The 19747-nt window shown below is 39.7% G+C and overlaps 1 protein-coding gene across 1 annotated transcript in view; it reads left to right on the top strand.

The window, feature by feature from the left end:
* The window catches only part of ahr1b (aryl hydrocarbon receptor 1b), a 139461-nt gene that overhangs the window by 99551 nt on the left and 20163 nt on the right, over window positions 1–19747 (top strand). Inside the window, exons 7-8 of the mRNA XM_069934282.1 lie at window positions 9332–9534; window positions 13771–13880. Of these exons, the coding sequence (XP_069790383.1) occupies window positions 9332–9534; window positions 13771–13880 (313 nt within the window). The remainder of the gene's footprint in view (window positions 1–9331; window positions 9535–13770; window positions 13881–19747) is intronic.

The following is a 19747-nucleotide window of genomic DNA, read 5'->3' as shown; positions in this document are numbered from 1 at the left end:
CAGTTCCTCCAGAATTTCTGTGGGTTTTTTTCTATAATCACAGCGTCTGCAGACTTGCATGTTTCACTCTACTCACTGAAGTATCCTGTGTAGGAATAACCATTCCTATGGTCTGTGTTATTTTACTTTTCGGTAACTCTGCATACTTTATGTCACCTGCAAAAACCCTCTGCTCAAATTGTCAAACACTTGATGTGATATCTACCCTCTTCCTCCCAAATATCCTCATCCATCTGAGTTGATGTTTACCTCACTACTTGCAATATGGTTCAAACATTCCAAAACACCTAGGAAGCATATGGGAATAAATTTGTCAGTGTACACAAGTTGGACTGAAGGGCTTCTTTATGTGCTGTAGAATTTAATGACTCTATCACTCATACAAGATTTTTAAAAAAATCATTATTTCAAATTAAAAGAAAATAGCTCTCCCCACAGACGTAAAAGTTATCAAAAATGATCCATCCTTTAGACTGCAAAATGGGGAGATCTATCAACAAGTCAATCCCTTAAAGAAGATCTGGTGGCACCGTTTTGCTTCAACGTATCCATCAACAGTGTAGAAGTGTTTCACAGGTGGACTTTCATGCGCTGACAAGACTTTGAAAGAGCTAGAGAGTTTAATTTAATTTAGACAGACAGCTTGGCAACAGGCCCTTTAGACCTACGACCTCGTGCTGCTCAATTAAACCCAATTGACCTGGTATGATTTTGAAAGGTGAGAGGAAACCGGAGCACCCAAAGGGAACCCACACAGACATGGGGAGTATGTTCTGTGACAGAGTATATAGAGTATATAGATATGTTTTTAGGAGATAAATTGGGAAAGGATGGTTAGAGTAACAAACACTTTAAAATAGATCTTATCTGAAATACTGGAGCTCTGCCCAATGCTAGACTTATCAGGGCCTCGGAGCTTTTGCAAGAGCTTTGAAGAGTGCTCAAGGGACTTCACTAATGGGTTATTGTTTACAAAATGCAACAGATGAAAGATCTCACTGGAGCCGCATATTGTTTGGTGTAAGCAGAGAGAGAGAAATTGGTTCTGCAGTGTTACAGCCAGCAGACAGCAGCTGGGACTGGAACTGGACAAGCTGGCAAGCTTGTAGAATGCCCCATTTTGGAAGACAGACTAGTCAAAGCCCTTGTGGTTCATGCAAGAGGAGAGGACTGGCTGTCTAATGTTTCACTTGGAATAAGAGAAACAAGAAGGAACTCTGTGGTGACCTGAAAGAAAGAGGTTATCATCTGGAGAACCCTGATGGGGCAAGTTTCTTTAGTAAGACACTGAACTAGCTGATGGAAGTGAAAGGAACAACAAATCTCTCTCAGTAACCATTTACCTTTCAAGCTCCAAAGCCTGGTGAACTTTATAAATGTTAAATTCTGTGCACAGTATAAAAATTGCCTGCAAACAGTGAACATGGAGGAATGAGAATTGAGATTGGATTGTGAACCAAAGAACTTTTCTGAACTTACATACACATTGCATTCACGTGCGCTTAGAATTAGGAGGGGGTTAAGTTAGGTAAAGCAAGTCAATAGTGATAAGTTAATGTTTGATCCTTTTTTCACATTTAAAGATAATTAAAAGCAATTTTTGTTGAAGTAGCCATTTGTCTTGGTGAATATCTATTGCTGCTGGGTCTTCGTGTCCTCAGGGCTCATAACAGTTCTTTCTTGTTCTTGTTCTTTCAGACCAAATTTTTTCTTTATCTTGATATTTTAAACATTTAACTACTATAGAGTGAGGCTTTTCATCTGGATGTGACCGTGGTCTAAGGGCTCTATGTGCCCTTTCAAACTTATTCACTCCCAGAGCTTCAGGTATCCATCTTTGTAGAAATCGAATTGTACCTTTTTTTCTTCTCCCTCTTTAAATCCAACAATTTTAATATTAGTTCTTCATTAAAGTAAGAGAGAATGCCGGCAAGTGTCCGAACAAAAAGGTTTGGGGAAGGGTTCTGAACAAAAAATGTAGGGATGGAGAGGTGAGGGTGGGGGGTGGGGAGAAGATGGTGAGACACTTGGTCACCTCTGATGGGCCTGGAACATTGTCACATACAAAGACGGGAGAACGTTGGAAAGGCTCAGTAGTTTTTATTTTGACTTTTACTTCTGACTTCCAGCATCTGAAGTTGTTCAGATTTTCCACACTGTTCAGGTCTGAAAGAGATATTGTACTCTTAGAAATATATTCATTTTTACACAATTGGCTCTGCCAACTAGCATTATTGGCAGAGCCATCCACCTGTTCAAGTCCTCTTCAACTTTTTAAGCAAGGGGAGATAAATTAATTTATATAAATTCTGTAAAATATTATCTGTTTAGATCCCTAAATATTTTATCCCATTTAACAGCCATTGAAATTGAGTACTTCTTTGACGTTGACTACAATCCCAACCCATAAGTGGCATAATTTCACTTTTATCCAAATTTATTTTATAACCCAAGACTTCCATATTCTTCCAGTTTTCTGTAATAAAGTTACTGGTTCTGTCAAATATATCATCTGCAAATAAATTAATCTTGTATTCCTCCTGGGTAACCCTAAAATCCTTAATATCTGAATCTTGTCAAATTGCCTCGGTTATCAGTTCTATGGTCAGTATAAAGAGAGCCGGAGATAGTGGACATCTTTGTCTGTTAGATCTAGATAAGCGGAATACTGTAAAAATTTGTCCGTTAGTTACAACTTTGGCTTTGGGTTCATGATGTAATGCCCTAATCCAAATTATTCCAGCACTTTAAATAAAAAGTCCTATTCCAATCTATCAAATTCATCTAGGGCCACAGCCACACTCAAATCACCTCTCGTTTGAGCCAAATGGATTACACTAAGCAGTCTGCTTACATTATCAGCAGACTGTCTCTTTTTGTCAAAGCCTTTTGGTCCATATTTATTAATTTCAGTAAGAATTTTGCCAGTCTATTTGCCAAGACTTTGGCAATGATTTTATAATCTGAATTCAATTATGAAATAGGCCTATAAGATGGTGGTTTCAGTGGGGCCTCATCCTTTTTAGGTTGCCATTGAGAATGATTCTGAGAAAGTATGAATCTCAACTGTCTGATTTAATGCCTCCATAAAAAGAGGCATCAAAAGATCTTTAAATTCTTTATAAAATTCAGGGGGGAACCCATCCTCCCCCGGAGACCTATGATGAGCTCAATGCTTCCCTTATCTTCATCTAGGTATAGGGGCCATTGAGTCCTTCCTGTTCTTCAAAATCAAAATCTAATTTTGGAAGTTCCATTTGTGAGAGAAACTCTTCAATTTTATTATTATCTCCTTGAGGTTCTGATTGATATAATTTAGAATAAAATTGTTTAAAAGCCTCATTAATTTCTTGTAAGATTTTCTATTTGTATGTTTTGACCGCATTAATTGTTGTTGAGACCTGTACTGCTTTTAACTGTCAAGAGAGGACATTATGTGCTCTTTTTCCTAGTGTCTTTGCTTAGTTCTTATATTGCTTTCTCTGTCTTATATGTTTGTAATGTATTATACTTAAGTTTTTAATTAATAAGTAATCTGCATTTTTCTTCTGAAGCCTTATGTTGAAGCTCCTTTTCCGAATGGAGTATTTCTTTTTCTAACTCTTCCACCTCCCTTATACATTCTTTCTTAATCCTTTTTTAATTTTTAAAAAATTTTTCACACTATGAACCATACTGACCAAATACACACAAACATTTCCCTCTTGAATATAGTGTCATTTTCTCCCCTTTTCCCCCCTCCCTTCCTTCTCTCCTTTACTCCCCCTCCCCACCCACTCAAAGTTCAACATATATGATACATTAAACCCATTAAACAATGTCATCACACAATGAAAATAAACAAGAAATTTGTGAAATCTACTTTTACATACTGGGTCAGTTCATTTTGTCTTCCTCTCCTTCTGTCATTTTAGGTGGTGAAGGTCCGCGGTAGGATTTCTCTCATGTACGGTTCCCAAATTTGTTCGAATACTGTGATGTTATTTCTTAAATTATATGTTATTTTTTCCAATGGAATACATTTATTCATTTCTATGTACCATTGCTGTATTTTCAGGCTATCTTCTAATTTCCAGGTTGACATAATACATTTTTTTGTTACAGCTAAGGCTATCATAATAAATCTTTTTTGTGCTCCATCCAAATCGAGTCCAAGTTCTTTACTTCTTATATTACTTAGAAGAATGATCTCTGGATTTTTTGGTATGTTGCTTTTTGTGATTTTATTTAATACCTGATTTAGATCTTCCCAAAACTTTTCCACTTTCTCACATGCCCAAATTGCATTTACTGTTGTTCCTGTTTCCTTCTTACAGTGAAAACATCTGTCTGATACTGTTGGGTCCCATCTATTTAACTTTTGGGGTGTGGTGTATAGCCCGTGTAACCAATTATATTGTATCATGCGTAACCTCGCGTTTATTGTATTTCTCATAGTTCCGGAGCATAGCTTTTCCCATGTTTCATTCTTTATCTTTATGTTTAGATCTTGTTCCCATTTTTGTTTGGGTTTACAGTTTGCTTCCTCATTCTCTTTCTCTTGCAGTTTGATGTACATGTTTGTTATAAATCTTTTAATTATCATTGTGTCTGTAATCACATATTCAAAATTGCTTCCTTCTGGTAACCTCAGCCTGCTTCCCAATTTGTCCTTCAAGTAGGTTTTCAGTTGGTGGTATGCAAACATTGTACTGTGAGTTATACCATATTTGTACTTCATTTGTTCAAAAGATAATAATTTATTTCCCGAAAAACAATTTTCTATTGTTTTGAACCCTTTTCTCTCCCATTCTCTTAAGGAAAGGTTATCAATTGTGAAAGGGATTAGTTGATTTTGCGTCAATATTAATTTTGGTAGTTGATAATTTGTGTTTTTCCTTTCTACGTGAATCTTCTTCCAAATGTTGAGCAGATGGTGCAGTACTGGTGAATTCTTATGTTGCACCAGCTTTTCATCCCACTTATATAGTATATGTTCAGGTACCTTCTCCCCTATTTTATCTAGCTCTAATCTGGTTCAATCTGGTTTTTCCCTTGTTTGATAAAAATCTGATAGATATCTTAATTGTGCTGCTCTATAATAATTCTTAAAGTCTGGTAACTGTAATCCCCCTTGTTTGTACCATTCTGTTAATTTATCTAGCGCTATCCTCAGTTTCCCCCTTTCCATAAGAATTTCCTTATTATTTTCTTTAGCTCCTTGAAGAATTTCTCTGTTAGGTGAATTGGTAATGATTGGAATAGTTATTGTATCCTTGGGAAGATATTCATTTTAATGCAATTTACCCTTCCTATCAGTGTTAGTGGTAAATCTTTCCAATGTTCTAAGTCGTCTTGTAATTTCTTCATTAATGGCTGATAATTTAGTTTGTATAGATGGCCTTGATTATTATCTAGTTGTATACCTAGGTATCGGATTGCTTGTGTTTGCCATCTAAATGGTGATTCTTTCTTAAATTTTGTGAAATCGGCATTATTCATCGGCATCACTTCACTTTTATTTGCGTTGATCTTGTACCCCGATACTTCTCCATATTCCTTCAATTTCTTATGTAATTCTTTTATTGATAATTCTGGTTCTGTTAAGTATACTATGACATCATCTGCAAATAGACTGATTTTTTATTCCTTCTCTTTTATTTTTATCCCTCTCATTTTATTTTTATCCCTCTTATTTTATTTTTTGTTCTTATCAGTTCTGGCAGTGGATCTATAGCTAACACAAACAGTGAAGGAGATAGTGGACATCCCTGCCTAGTTGACCTGCTTAATTTAAATTGGTTTGATATATATCCATTTATTGTCACCTTTGCCAATGGTCCCTTATATAATGCCTTAATCCAATTAATATATTTCTCTGGTAGGTTGAACCTCTGTAGTACTTTGAATAAATAATTCCATTCTACTCTGTCAAAGGCTTTTTCTGCGTCTAAGGCATCCGCCACTGTTGCCATCTTGTTTCCTTGTACTGCATGGATTAAGTTAATGAACTTACAGATATTGTCCGTTGTTCGTCTTTTCTTAATAAATCCAGTTTGATCTAGTTTTACTATTTTTGGTACAGAGTCGGCCAATCTGTTTTCAAATAGTTTAGCTATTATCTTATAATCTGTGTTAAGTAGAGATATTGGTCTATACGATGCTGGTGTTAGTGGATCTTTCCCCGTCTTTGGTATTACTGTAATTATTGCTGTTTTGCATGAATCTGGCATGTTTTGTGTTTCTTCAATCTGGTTCATTACTTCCAGGAGAGGAGGAATTAATAAGTCTTTAAATGTTTTATAGAATTCTATTGGGAGTCCGTCCTCTCCCGGCGTTTTATTGTTCGGTAGCTTTTTTTTAATATATCCTGTATTTCCTCTAATTCAAATGATTTTATTAATTTATTTTGCTCCTCTACTTGCCATTTTGGTAGTTCAATTTTAGTTAGAAACTCATCTATTTTGTCTTTTTTCTCTTCGTTCTCGGTTCGATATAATTGCTCGTAGAATTCCTTCAGGTTTTCGTTGATCTCCGTTGGGTTATATATAATTTCTTTTTCCTTTTTCCTTGATGCCAATACCGTTCTTTTAGTTTGTTCTGTCTTAAGCTGCCAAGCTAGTATTTTGTGCGTTTTTTCTCCTAGCTCATAATACTTCTGTTTTGTCTTCATTATGTTCTTCTCCTCCTTGTATGTTTGTAATTTTTCATATTTTTTTATGTCCACCAATTCTATTCTTTTTGTTGTATCTTCCCTTGTTGCTAATTCTTTTTCTATGCTTGCTATTTCCCTTTCCAGCTGTTCTATTTCCCGATTGTAGTCCTTCTTCATCTTAGTTACATCACTAATTATCTGCCCTCTGATGAATGCTTTCATTGCATCCCATAGTATAAATTTATCTTTCACTGATTCTGTATTTATTTCAAAGTACATTTTAATTTGTCGCTCAATTAATTCTCTAAAATCCTGTCTTTTAAGTAGCATTGAGTTTAATCTCCATCTATACGTTCTCAGTGGGATGTCCTCCAGCTCTATTGCTAATAACAGGGGTGAGTGATCCGATAACGATCTAGCTTTATATTCCATTTTTCTAATCTCCCTTGGATGTGGGCTGACAACAGGAACAGGTCTATCTTTGAGTATGTTTTGTGTCTACCTGAATAATATGAGTATTCCTTCTCCTTTGGGTGTTGTCTCCTCCATATATCCAAAAGTTTCATTTCCTGCATCAATTTAACCATAAATTTGATTACTTTTTTCTTTCTGCTAGTCTTTTGTCCAGTTTTGTCCATCTTTGAGTCCAAATTAAGGTTAAAGTCCCCTCCTATCAGTATATTCCCCTGCGTATCTGCAATCTTCAAAAAGATATCTTGCATAAATTTTTGATCCTCTTCATTAGGTGCATATACATTGAGCAAATTCCAAAATTCTGAATATATCTGAGACTTTATCATTACATACCTCCCTGCTGGATCTATTATTTCCTCCTCTATTTTGATTGGTATATTTTTATTGATTAATATAGCTACTCTTCTGGCTTTTGAATTATATGATGCTGCCGTTACGTGCCCTACACAGTCTCTCCTTAATTTCTTGTGTTCCACTTCAGTTAGATGTGTTTCCTGCATGAATGCAATATCAATTTTTTCTTTCTTCAGTTAATTTAACAGCCTCTTCCTTTTGATTTGGTTATGTATTCCGTTAATATTTATAGTCATATGGTTCATCATGGCCATTTTATACTTTATTTACTTCTCATTTCCGCTTCCTCATCACCACCTTTCCTTATTATCCATCTCTGTTTTCCTTTTTTGAATGCACTGTAAGACAACACTTCTAAAACATAAAATATTTCCACTATTCCCACATCTAAAATTCCATTTACCCCAAATGTCCCCCCCCTCTCTGAGTTGCCCCTTGTCCCTTGCCGGGCAACCACAACTCCCCTCTGCATTTGGATTGCGAACCCGCTCGCAAGCGTCAACTGATTTCGCAGTGACTGTTATTCTCTCCCACCCAACCCCCCCCAGAAAAGACTTTTATCTTCACATATAACAAAGCTCACCCTCTTAATTCTCCCCTTACTTCCTTTCTTCCGTTTCTTCCCCTTCTTAGTTCTTGTTTATACATTATTTTTCTTCTTTATATGAAGTTTGTCGTCATTCTTGTTCTTGTTACATCTCTTCATCTCTCTGTTTTGCAGGTGTTCTGCAAATTCTTGTGCTTTCTCCGGATCCGAGAACAGTCTGCTTTGCTGCCCCGGTATAACTATTTTAAGCACCGCTGGATATCTTAACATAAATTTATAGCCTTTCTTCTATAGGATCGATTTTGCTGCGTTAAACTCCTTCCTCTTCTTCAGCAGCTCAAAACTTATGTCTGGGTAGAAAAACTTTTTTTGACCTTTGTATTCCTGTGGCTTTTTGTCTTCTCTCATTTTTTCATTGCCTTCTTCTTTCTTAATCCTTCAAGTATAACTTATTATTTGACCTCTGAAATATGCTTTCAAAGCATTCTATACAATACATTAATTAGTACTCTCACTAAACATCTCAATTTGTCTCCTTTAAAATCACAAAAGTCCTATTTTCTCAACAGCAGTGCATTAAAATGCCATCTGTGGTTCATATGGTACTGAAATTGTTAATACAAGAGGTGAATGATCTGATAAAAGTAATGTTTTATATTGTTTCTCCATGATGCCAGGCTGCAATTGAGTTGATGCCAAAAACAAATCTATGCTAGAAAAAGAGTCATGTCTATAAGAATAAAAGGAATAGTCCTTTTCCCTTCGATGAAATCTTCTCCAAGTATCCATTAAATTCAATTTTCTCAAAGTACCAAGGTAGCTTTTGCCGCCTTTGTCCTAGCAACTGCCCTTGTTAATTTATCGAGAACCGGATCCAGACAAAAATTAAAATCCTCTCCCATTAAGATGGTTTCATGTGCATCTGCCAATTTGAAAAAAAAAGTTTCATTAATAAATCTCTCATCATTAGTATTCGGAGCATACAAATTCATCAATGTCCAGGATTCTGAATATATCTGGCAATATACCATTACAAACCTACCTGCAGGATCTGTAACTACATCCTATATTCTAACTGGAAAATTTTTCTGTATCAATATTGCTACTCCTCTTGGCTTTTGAGTTAAAAGAGGCAGCTATGACCTGACTGACCCAATCTAATTTTGATTCTGATTCAGGCCTGAAACATTCAACACCCTTTACTTCCTATGTTTCTCCAGCACTTTTGTGTATTGCACTTGACCTCAGCATCTGCACATTTTCCTATTTATCTCTATTTTTACTCATCTCCAGATATGTTTTTCCTCTTTTTTTTCTGCCAGGCTCTCAACTTCCAGGGCCGGTTGAAGTTCCTGCACGGGCAGAACAAGAAAGCAGAGGACGGCACTCCCATCCCCTCACAGTTGGCTCTCTTTGCCCTGGCAACTCCCCTCCAGTCCCCGTCCATCCTGGAGGTTCGGACCAAGAACATGATCTTCAGGACCAAACACAAATTAGACTTCACACCACTCGCCTGTGATGCCAAGTAAGTGAGTGGGGATAACGGATGAAGGAACCTTTAGAATGATGCTTACCAAGAACAAATAATGTGGATAGATGTTGGGAGTGAGCCTGGAATTCAATCAATGGATTGGATGTTGAATGAATCTTGGCAGCCTTGTATAAATCCCAACTTCCGCATTCCAGTCTTTCATTGTTCCAGAGCATTGTGTGGGGCCTCAGGTTTACTTAACTGAGTTTTTGAATCTTGATGCATCCTAATGGTCTTTCATCAATAGTAGATCACAAAAGGCCAACTTACTTCTGGTGTAAAGGTGAGCTGCAGGAAAGATGTTGTCAAGCTGGTCAAGGTGCAAAGAAGACTTCCAAGGATATTGCCAGGACTTAGGGTCGGGGGGCTGTGGTGGGTGTCCTGAGGAACAGGGAACAGGAAGAGGTTGAGCAGGTTGGGGCTTAATTCCTTGGAGGGCAGGAGGGTGATGGGTGATCTAATTGAGGTGTACAAAATCATGAGGGGAATAGATAGGATGAACGCAGACTGTCTTTTGCCCAGAGTAGGGATATCAGTATTCAGAGGTCGTGCGCTTATGGTGAGAGGGGAGAGATTTTAAAGGAACCTGAGGGGTAACATTTTTTTTTACACAGAGGTTGGTGGGTGTATGTAATGGGCTGCCGAAGGTGGTGGATGAGGCAGGTTCTATTGGAATGGCTGAGAAAAAAAATTAGATAGATATATGGATACGATTTTTAGAGGGGTATGGGCCAAATGCAGGCAGGTGGGACCTGTGTGGGTGGGACATTTTGGTTGGCAAGCACAAGATAGGCTGAAGGGCCAGTTACCATACCCTATGATGCTATGAATGGTGGAAATGGCCCCTTGTGAGCAGATGTCCTGCCAAGTGATGCTGACCTTATTCCTTGGCCAATTGCCATTGCCTGTCCAGTCCCTGCTAGGAGAAGAGCCGCTGGCTGGGAGTCAAAGGCTTGAATCCTAATTGATTTTCACCCTCTTGTCTCAACAATCGCATGCTCCTCTGTTGCCCTCAATTTCCAAACATGCCAGGACTGAGCTCATTTTATCTTCTACTGCCCCAGCTGTGAGATGGAAACACACGTTGAACTGGAGTTCCATCCATATAACCATATAAAAATTACAGCATGGAAACAGACTATTTTGCCCTTCTAGTCTGCACTGAACTAAGTACTCTCCTCTCGTCCCACCTACTTGCACCTTTCACATAACCCTCCATTCCCCTTCCATCCATATACCTATCCAATTTTTCCTTAAATGACAAAATTGACCCTGCCGCCACTACTTCTCCCGGAAGCTCATTCTACACAGTCTCCACTCTCTGAGTAAAGAAGTTCCCCCTCCAGTTACTTCTAAATTTTTGCCCCTTAATTCTTAATTCATGATCTTGTTTCAATCTCTCCTACTCTAGTGGAAAAAGCCTATCCACATCAACTCTATCTACCCCTCTCATAATCTTAAATACCTCTATCAAATCCCCTCTCAACGTTCTACACTCCAAAGAATAAGGACCTAATTTGCTCAATCTTTCTTTGTAATCTAGATTCTGAAACCCAGGTAACATTTTCGTAAATCTTCTCTGCACTCTCTCTACCTTGTTGATATGCTTTCTTTAAATTGGTGTCCAGAACTGCACACAGTATTCTAAATTTGGCCTCACCAATGCCTTGAACAGTTTCAACATCACCTCCCAACTCCTGTATTCTATGCTTTGATTTATAAAGGCCAGCATACTAAAAGGCTTCAGGGAATGAAGGATGCTAGATCTTTCTGCTCCACTGCATTCCTCAATGCCCTCCCATTTACTACATAAGACCTGTTTTGATTATTCCTACCAAAGTGAAGCACTTCACACTTATCAGCATTAAACTCCATTTGCCATCTTTCAGCCCACTCTTCTAAGCAGTCAAAATCCCTCTGCAATCTTTGAAAACCTTTTTCATTACCCACAATTCCACCTATTTTAGTATCATTTGCATATTTACTAATCCAATTTACCACCCCATCATCCAGATCATTAATATAAATGACAAACAGCAAAGGACCCAATACAGATCCCTGAGACACACCGGCCTCCAGCCTGACAAACAGTTTTCTACTACGACTCTATGGCATCTCCCTTCCAGCCACTGTTGAATCCATTTGACTATCTCAAAATTAATACCTAACGAACCTTCCTAACTAACTTTTCATGTGGAACCTTATCAAAGACCTTCCTGGTTCATTTTAAAGATTGGTCAAACATGACGTTTTACGCACAAATCTGTGTTGAGTGTTCCCGATCAGACCTTGTCTCTCCAGATACTTATATATACTATCTCAAGGAATGCTTTCCATTAATTTAACTACCACTGACATCAAACTTACAGGCCGATAATTGCTAGGCTTTCTGCTCAAACCCTTTTGAAACAACGGAACCACTTGTGAAATACACCAATCCTCCGGAACGATACCCATCTCTAATGACATTTGAAAAATCACTGTCCGAGCCTCTGCTATTTCCTCACTAACTTCTCTCAATGTCCTGGGGAAAATCCTGTCAGGACCTCGAGACTTACCCTCCTTAATATGCTTCGAAAGCTCCAGTACTTCCTCTTTCTTAATCACTACAGTCTCCATAATTACCCTCTTTTCCACATGTACCCTGTTGTATTTTGTAATATCCCATACTTAATCTTTAACTGATCAAATGTCATAAAAATTGAACTTCTAAATCAATCTCGTATTTTCTGCATACCTTTTTCATACCGATTGTCAAGTCAAGAAATGTTCATTGTAAATGGAAGAAGTTAATTTTGTCTTAAAGTCGATTGAGCCAACTGATAATACAATATTTGTATATCATCGATTACAATCATGTTTGAAGAAGAAAATAGGAATGGACTTGAGCCTTCCAGAGCATAGTCAGTTTGAATATGTTATGATACCTTTATTATTTGAAGATTTATAAGTACTATCTATATAAATTACAAGAAATACAGGAAAAAAAACAGGTTTGTATAAAATTAAACTGAAGTGGGAACAGGATTTAAATATTCAAATTCAAGAAGAAATATGAATGAAACTGTATAGAGATATTGTCAATGCTAGATATCAAATGGTTCAATATTTTTTTTTACATGAAATGTATGTATTTCACACCCTATAAGTTGAATAAATTTAATCTAAATTTTTCTACTCAATGTTTTAGATGTAAAAAAAAGGTTGGTAATTTTTTGCATTCAGTATGGTTGCGTGAAAAGGCAAAAGATTTCTTGAAAGAATTATGTGTCATGTTAGAGAAGATATTAAAAGTGAAGGTTAAATTAGATCGAAGAATGTTTTTGTTGGGTAATATACATAATGAAGACATCAAGTTGGAATTAGATAAGTATAAAAAGAGATTTTTGAGTCTAGCAACAGTAATAATGAGAAAATGTGTAGCTAAAATGTGGAGATTGGAAAGTATTGTAAAAATAGAACAGTAGATCCAACACTGCCCCTTCTCTAGTCAGTACCCCTCCACCTTTCACTTAATTTTAATTGTAATGACACAGCACGGTAGATGGGCTGTTCCAGACCATGAAACCCACGCTGCCCAAATGCACCCAATTAACCAACCAAACTCCTTACCCTTTTTTTGGATGGTGGGAGGAAACTGGGGCACCTGGAGGAAACCCACACAGGTCACGGGGAAACTCCTTATAGGCAGTGATGGATTCAAACCTGAGTTGCTGGTGCTGTAATAGACCTTCCCTTGAGACCTTTGAGCTGCCAGGATTGTGGGGAGTTCTTCTGCGGTCTCCTTTATTCTGGTAGCTCAGAAAATTCAAATTTATCGTCAGAGTACAAACATGACATCACATATAGCCCTGAGATTCTTTTTCCTGTGGGCAAGGCAGAATTATCACTAATTGGTATTACAAAAAAAAATGTACTCATTGTACACATGTAAACTAACTATGCAGTAAAGAGAGAAAAAAAATCAATAAAGTGCCAAAGAGTTCCTAAATGAGACCTGATTCAGTTTGTTGTTGAGGAGTCGGATGGTGGAGGGGGAAGAGCTGTTACTGAACCTAGTGGACTGAGTCTTATGGTACCTATACCTCTTTCTTAATGGTAGCAGCAAGAACAGAGCATGTGCTGGATGGTGTGGATCCTTGATGATTGTTGCTGCCCTCCAATTATCAATCTCATCATTCTATAGCCCACAGGACAGGTTTTTCCTCAACACTTTTCTCTTTGTTTCAGGGGGAAGATTGTACTGGGATACACAGAGGCTGAGCTCCGGGCACGAGGGACGGGATACCAGTTCATTCACGCTGCTGACATGTTGCACTGTGCGGAGAATCATGTCCGGAGTAAGTGCCCCAGGCTCTGCCTTTGTCTCGACATTATCTTCCAGCTCAGACAGCGCTTGTTATGTCTCTGTGTAACTAGGGAGGCTTCTTAAATAACTTAGAGACACAAGATTCAAATAATAAAAGAGATTTTACTTACTGATGTCTTCCACCATCTCAAGAAATTGTTCACACATACATATGCCCCATAGTAGTGGTCTTCAGTTACTACAGTGAGAAGGGTGTATTTTTATGCGGTTACAATATAGTTCACATTATTCTGACTATATAACAGCGCTGGTAATCAATTGGCCCAGGGAACTTATGCAAGGGCCGTAGTGGGGATGTCAGATTGAACCATGGTCACTGAGCTCCCCCTCTGCTGGACTACACACACACATACACACACACACACACACACACACACACACACACACACACACACACACACACACACACACACACACACACACACACACACACACACACACACACTGTCCTTAGCCACAGTTGTGGTGCCGGAGGATTGGAGGATAGCTCACATTTGTTCCCTTGTTTAAAAAAGGCTCCAAAAGTAACCCTGGAAATTTTAGGACAGTTAGCCTGCTGTCACTAGTAGGTTAATTATTGGAAGGTGTGCTAAGACATTGGATATACAATTATTTGGATAACAGGAACTGAATGGAGATAGTCAACATAGAGGCTTTACATATTGTCTTTGATAAATCAAAGTATTGAGTACAAGACTTGGGATATTATGCTAAAATTGTATAAGACATTGGTGGAGACAAATTTAAAGTATTATGTGCAGTTTTGGTCACCTAACTACAGGAAAGATATCAATAAAATAGAGAGACCTCAGAAAAGATTTACTAGGATGTTCCAGAAGGAAATGAGTTACAGGGAAAGGTTAAACAGGTTTGGACTTTATTCCCTGGAGCATAGAAGAATGAGGGGAGACTTGATAGAGGTATTTAAAATTATGAGGGGGACAGACAGAGTAAATGTAAATAGGCTTTTTCCACTGAGGGTAGGTGAGATACAAACCAGAGGACATGAGTTAATATGAAAAGGGAAAAGGTTTAGGGAAAACATGAGGAGGGGTGGGGGGGAGGGGTTGCTTCTTCACACAGAGAGTGGTGGGAGTATGGAATGAATTTCCAGCTGAAGTGGTGAATGCGGACTCAATTTTAACATTTAAGAAGAATTTGGACAGGTACATGGATGGGAGGGGTATGGAGGGCTATGGACTGGGTGCAGGTCAGTGGGTCTAGGCAAAAAATTGGTTCTACACAGACTAGAAGGGCCGAAGGGGCCTGTTTCTGTGCTGTAATATTCTATGTATGGTTCTTGTTACGTGGTGTTCTCTCCATAAGTGATGGGTAGACATGGATGTGTGGACATGACAAACAGGAGCAGAACATCAAGCCTGCTCCTGTATGCAGTAAGATCGTAGAACATTGCAGCACAATACAGGGCCTTCTTTCCATGATGTTATGCTGACCTTATGTAAACCTACTTCACAACTATCTAATCCTTCCCTACCTGAGAATCAGAATTTATTGTCATGAACATGTGTCACGAAATGTTTTTTCAGCAGTATTGCAGGTAACAATAAATTACATTAAAAAAATAAATAAATTAGTGCAAAAAGAAAAGAAAACCAGGTAGTGTTTGTGGTTCATTGCCCATTCTGAAATCTGATGGCAGAAGAGAAGAAGCTGCTTTTGTGCCATTGGTTGTTTATCTTCAGGCTTATGTACCTCCTTCACAATGGTAGCGGTGAGAAGAGGGCATGGTCTGTGTGGTGAGGATCCTTGATGATAGAGGCTGCTTTCTTGAGACACTGTCTCTTGTAGATGTCCTACTGGAGTGACGACTGATGCCCATGTTGGCACTGGCCAAGTTCACAACTCTCTGTAGCCTTTTCCTGTCCTGTGCATTGGAACCTCCATACCAGACAGTGATGCAACCAGCAGAATGCGCTCCACAGTATACCTGTGGAAATTGGCAAGAGTCTTCAGTGACATACCTAACAAAATCCCAACACAGTATAGCTGCTGGTGAGCCTTCTTCATGATTGCATCGACGTGAAGGCCCCAGGATAGATCTTCAGAGCTCTTCAGAGCTCTTCACACCCACAATCATCTAATTTTCATACATCAATCAGAATCACAATACGAGAGTCTTCAGTGACATACAAAATCTCCCCAGATACCTCACAAAGTCTAGCTGCTGGTGAGCTGCCTTGGTAATTGCATCAAGATGGAGGCTCCAGGACAGATCTCTAGCATTAGAGAGAAAAAGCTCCATTCGCCAAACCCAAAAGCAGATCCAACAGAACATTCTCAGTAATTCTGATAGCTTTAGAGCAGAGATCGAAGGAGAGGATCTGCTGGATGCAGGTCACAAAAAAATCACAATCCTCAAGCACCATTTTATTTATTTTATATATGAGAGCAATTGGGGTCACCACAGCTGAATTCAAGGCCACCATTGTTAGAATGAATCACATCAGTGATCAGGTAACATCTTGTGACTGGAGTATGCCTTGGTCTGTGCAAAGTTGAAACAGGAACTCCACAGTGAAGTAACGAGAAAATACATGAGCTGGAGTAACTCAGCAGGTCATGCAGCATCCACAGGAAGTAAAAGGTACCCAACATTATGGGCCTGCACCCCTTTGACAGGTATAAGCAAAAAAACAGGAAGGCCCCTGAATAAAAAGGTGGGGAGGAGAGGGAGGAGAAGAAGAGAGGAGGGAGGAAGGGGAAAAAGTAGGAGCATTGACTAACAGGTAAGTAACAGGTGAATGCATGTGGGAGGGCAGAAGAGAGAAAAGCTGATAGGGTAGAGGAACCACTCTGATAGGAGAGGAGAGGGGAGCTATAGGGAAGGAGTCAGAGGGATAGGGAAAGAGAGAGACTCGGGTGGGGGGGTGGTGGAATTTAACAGAAATTGGAGCTTGACATTAATGCCATCTGGTTGTAGACTGCTAAACAGGGAGAAAACCCCTGTGGAGATTAAGGCCCCAGATAAAGCAATCTCTTCTGGCCACATGGTCAGGAACCTCCGAGGATGAGGACTTGTTTTGAGCAACGTTCATTCTGCTCTGACAAAACAATTTGCTTTAATGAGCGCTGTTGCTAAAGAAAACCAGACCAGTTCACTGAATGGGCAAACAGCTAGGAGCTGTTTGGACTCAGCAGGTCAGGCTGAATAGGCAGTGTTTCAGGTGTCATTGAAGGGCTCCCACCCGAAAGGTTGACTGATCATTTCTACCCGCGGACACTCCTAACCTGCTGAGTCCCTCCAGCGCCTTGCTGTTTGCTGAAGTTTACAGCACCCTGCAGCTCCAGTGCTTTTCTAACTTACTGATGAGTCTGTCAGCCTTTGTGAAGGGAAGTTCGTAGTTCATTCTGAGTAAGGGCGGTTGAAGGATCTGGGCTGAAATAACAGGCTGTTTGTCGATGGGCATTAGTCTTCACTCCATAAGGACTCTAGAGGGCGGTGCCCCAAGAAAGCAGCCTCTATGCTCAAGGACCCTCACCACCCTGCCATGCTTCTTGTCAAAGCTACCATCAGGAAGGAGGTAGCATTGAGAAGAAGAACACCCATTGGTGCAAAAACAACTTCTTCCCTCTGCCATCAGCTTTCTGAACTGTCAGTGAACCACAGACACGAGCTCACTTTTTTTGCACAAATTTATTTATTTTAAATAGTGTATTTAAAGAAATGTAATTTACAGCAAATTTTGCACCTGTAACGAACAATACTGCTGCCACAAAAGAACAAATTTCATGACACGTTCATGACAATATACCTGATTCTAATTCTTTTTCTGAATTGGTTGGACATTTTCACAGGAGCCAAACCCATTCAGACATGCACCAGATCGAGTGGAGGAATGATATCTGGGCTGCAATAGGATTAATCTGTGCTGCCGGGAGATTAGAAGGAGCCTGTCACACCATGTTACAGTGAGCCGCATTATTACAGCAGGCTACTGGCACTAGAGTGTTCAACGGTCTGACGAACCACTCAGATCACGACCACCACATCTGTCCTTCAGTGGTTCAAGAAGGTAGTCTTCGATCCTTGGTCGAGCTGACTTGGGGATAACCAATAAATACTGCTCCTGGCTCTGTTCCTGAAGCAACTTTTTTAACTTTTGCTGCAAACTCTTAGCAAGATATGCAGCTTTTTTTTTTCCAAATGGATCAAGGAAATCCCTTGTGCAAAGTTTGCGTTCTGTGTAATTGAGCAGATCTGTGGAATTTGCTAATCCCTACAGACTAGCTACAGAACTTGAGCCTGTGAAAGCACAATTACTAACCACCCCCCCCCCCCCACCCCCCGGACCTTCTTTCTCTATCCTTCCAAAACTGACAGCTGGCTTGGCTTGAGTCCTGCACAGCCATGTTGCTGCACCTCTTCAGCCCTACAGTCACCGTGCCAAACTGTGCCTTCTGTTAAACAGCTTCTGTGATCTGCTTGTGGAAATCTGTCTGGTGCTCGCCTCTGTGGTTCTTTCAATGCCCGGCCACTGCATCCTAAAACCACCTGCTCAGCCCAGGGTACTCATCTTCATGACTGCAGAATGAACCTTGCCAAAAAACTTGCACAAAACTTGATCTCCCACCTCTCAGCAATTCTCCCAGTGGATAGGAAGGCCACTTTTTAAGGAAGGAGGGAGAGAGAAAGAATGTATGAAACTGCAGCCAAATTAGCCATTATGGTAGAGAGGAAATAAATCAAATTCTGGCTTAAACGCACGTCATTCGCAAAACAATAGGGAGCTGTTTTACTGTGATCAACATCCAGCTTTCATGTCTGTGGAAGTAGCTGTGATTGGAAGTCCTCTTGCTGAGTTTGTGGTGTGCCATCACCTCGCAGCAGGGCCGTGCAATGGGTCATGCAGCTACCTCACAGCTCCAGAGACCCTGGGTTCAACCCTGTGCTCAGGCCTGAGTCTGAGCTGAGCTTCCGTGTCCACTATGCACTTTCCTCCCGCATTCCATTGGAGGGGGGCATTGATGGGAATGTGGAGAGAATAGAAAGAGGCCAGTGGGATTGGCATAGACTCGGTGAAACTCCCGAGGGGCCTGTTTTCACTCGGAGTGACTCGAACTCCATTCTCCCACAGGGCTTGAGAATGGGTTTGTTGTCATATACACAAGTACAAAGTACAGATGTACTGAAATTCTTACTGCTGCATCCAAGCAGTACTTCTGTAAAACAAAACTACTCCAGTATAATAGCTTAAATTACCCCAATATAGAAAGAGATAATCAAGAGAGTTACTTGGTTGTAATGAAGAAGCAGAGTGCATATGTCCATAAACTGGTATGTCTCTTTCTTCTTGCTTCATTGGAAGCTTCAGAATGTGGCCCACCATGCTCATTGGTTTTTCCAAGCTTGGTTAGACCACAAGAGAAAAGTCAAGGCTGTGGGTGCTGGAATTCTTTAATTCAGAGAGACAGCACAGTTACAAGCCCTTGAGCCCATGAATCCATGCAGCCCAAATACACCCATGTACAAAAACAAAGGCGAGAAATCAGACTGCTCAAACTACAGGGGAATCACGTTGCTCTCCATTGCAGGCAAAATCTTCGCTAGGATTCTACTAAATAGAATAATACCTAGTGTCGCTGAGAATATTCACCCAGAATCACAGTGCGGCTTTCGCGCAAACAGAGGAACCACTGACATGGTCTTTGCCCTCAGACAGCTCCAAGAAAAGTGCAGAGAACAAAACAAAGGACTCTACATCACCTTTGTTGACCTCACCAAAGCCTTCGACACCGTGAGCAGGAAAGGGCTTTGGCAAATACTAGAGCGCATCGGATGTCCCCCAAAGTTCCTCAACATGATTATCCAACTGCACG

Source organism: Narcine bancroftii, chromosome 4, assembly GCF_036971445.1.
Source record: "Narcine bancroftii isolate sNarBan1 chromosome 4, sNarBan1.hap1, whole genome shotgun sequence".
In the NCBI taxonomy this organism is placed as follows: domain Eukaryota; kingdom Metazoa; phylum Chordata; class Chondrichthyes; order Torpediniformes; family Narcinidae; genus Narcine; species Narcine bancroftii.
This window is presented reverse-complemented; position numbering and strand designations above follow the sequence as displayed.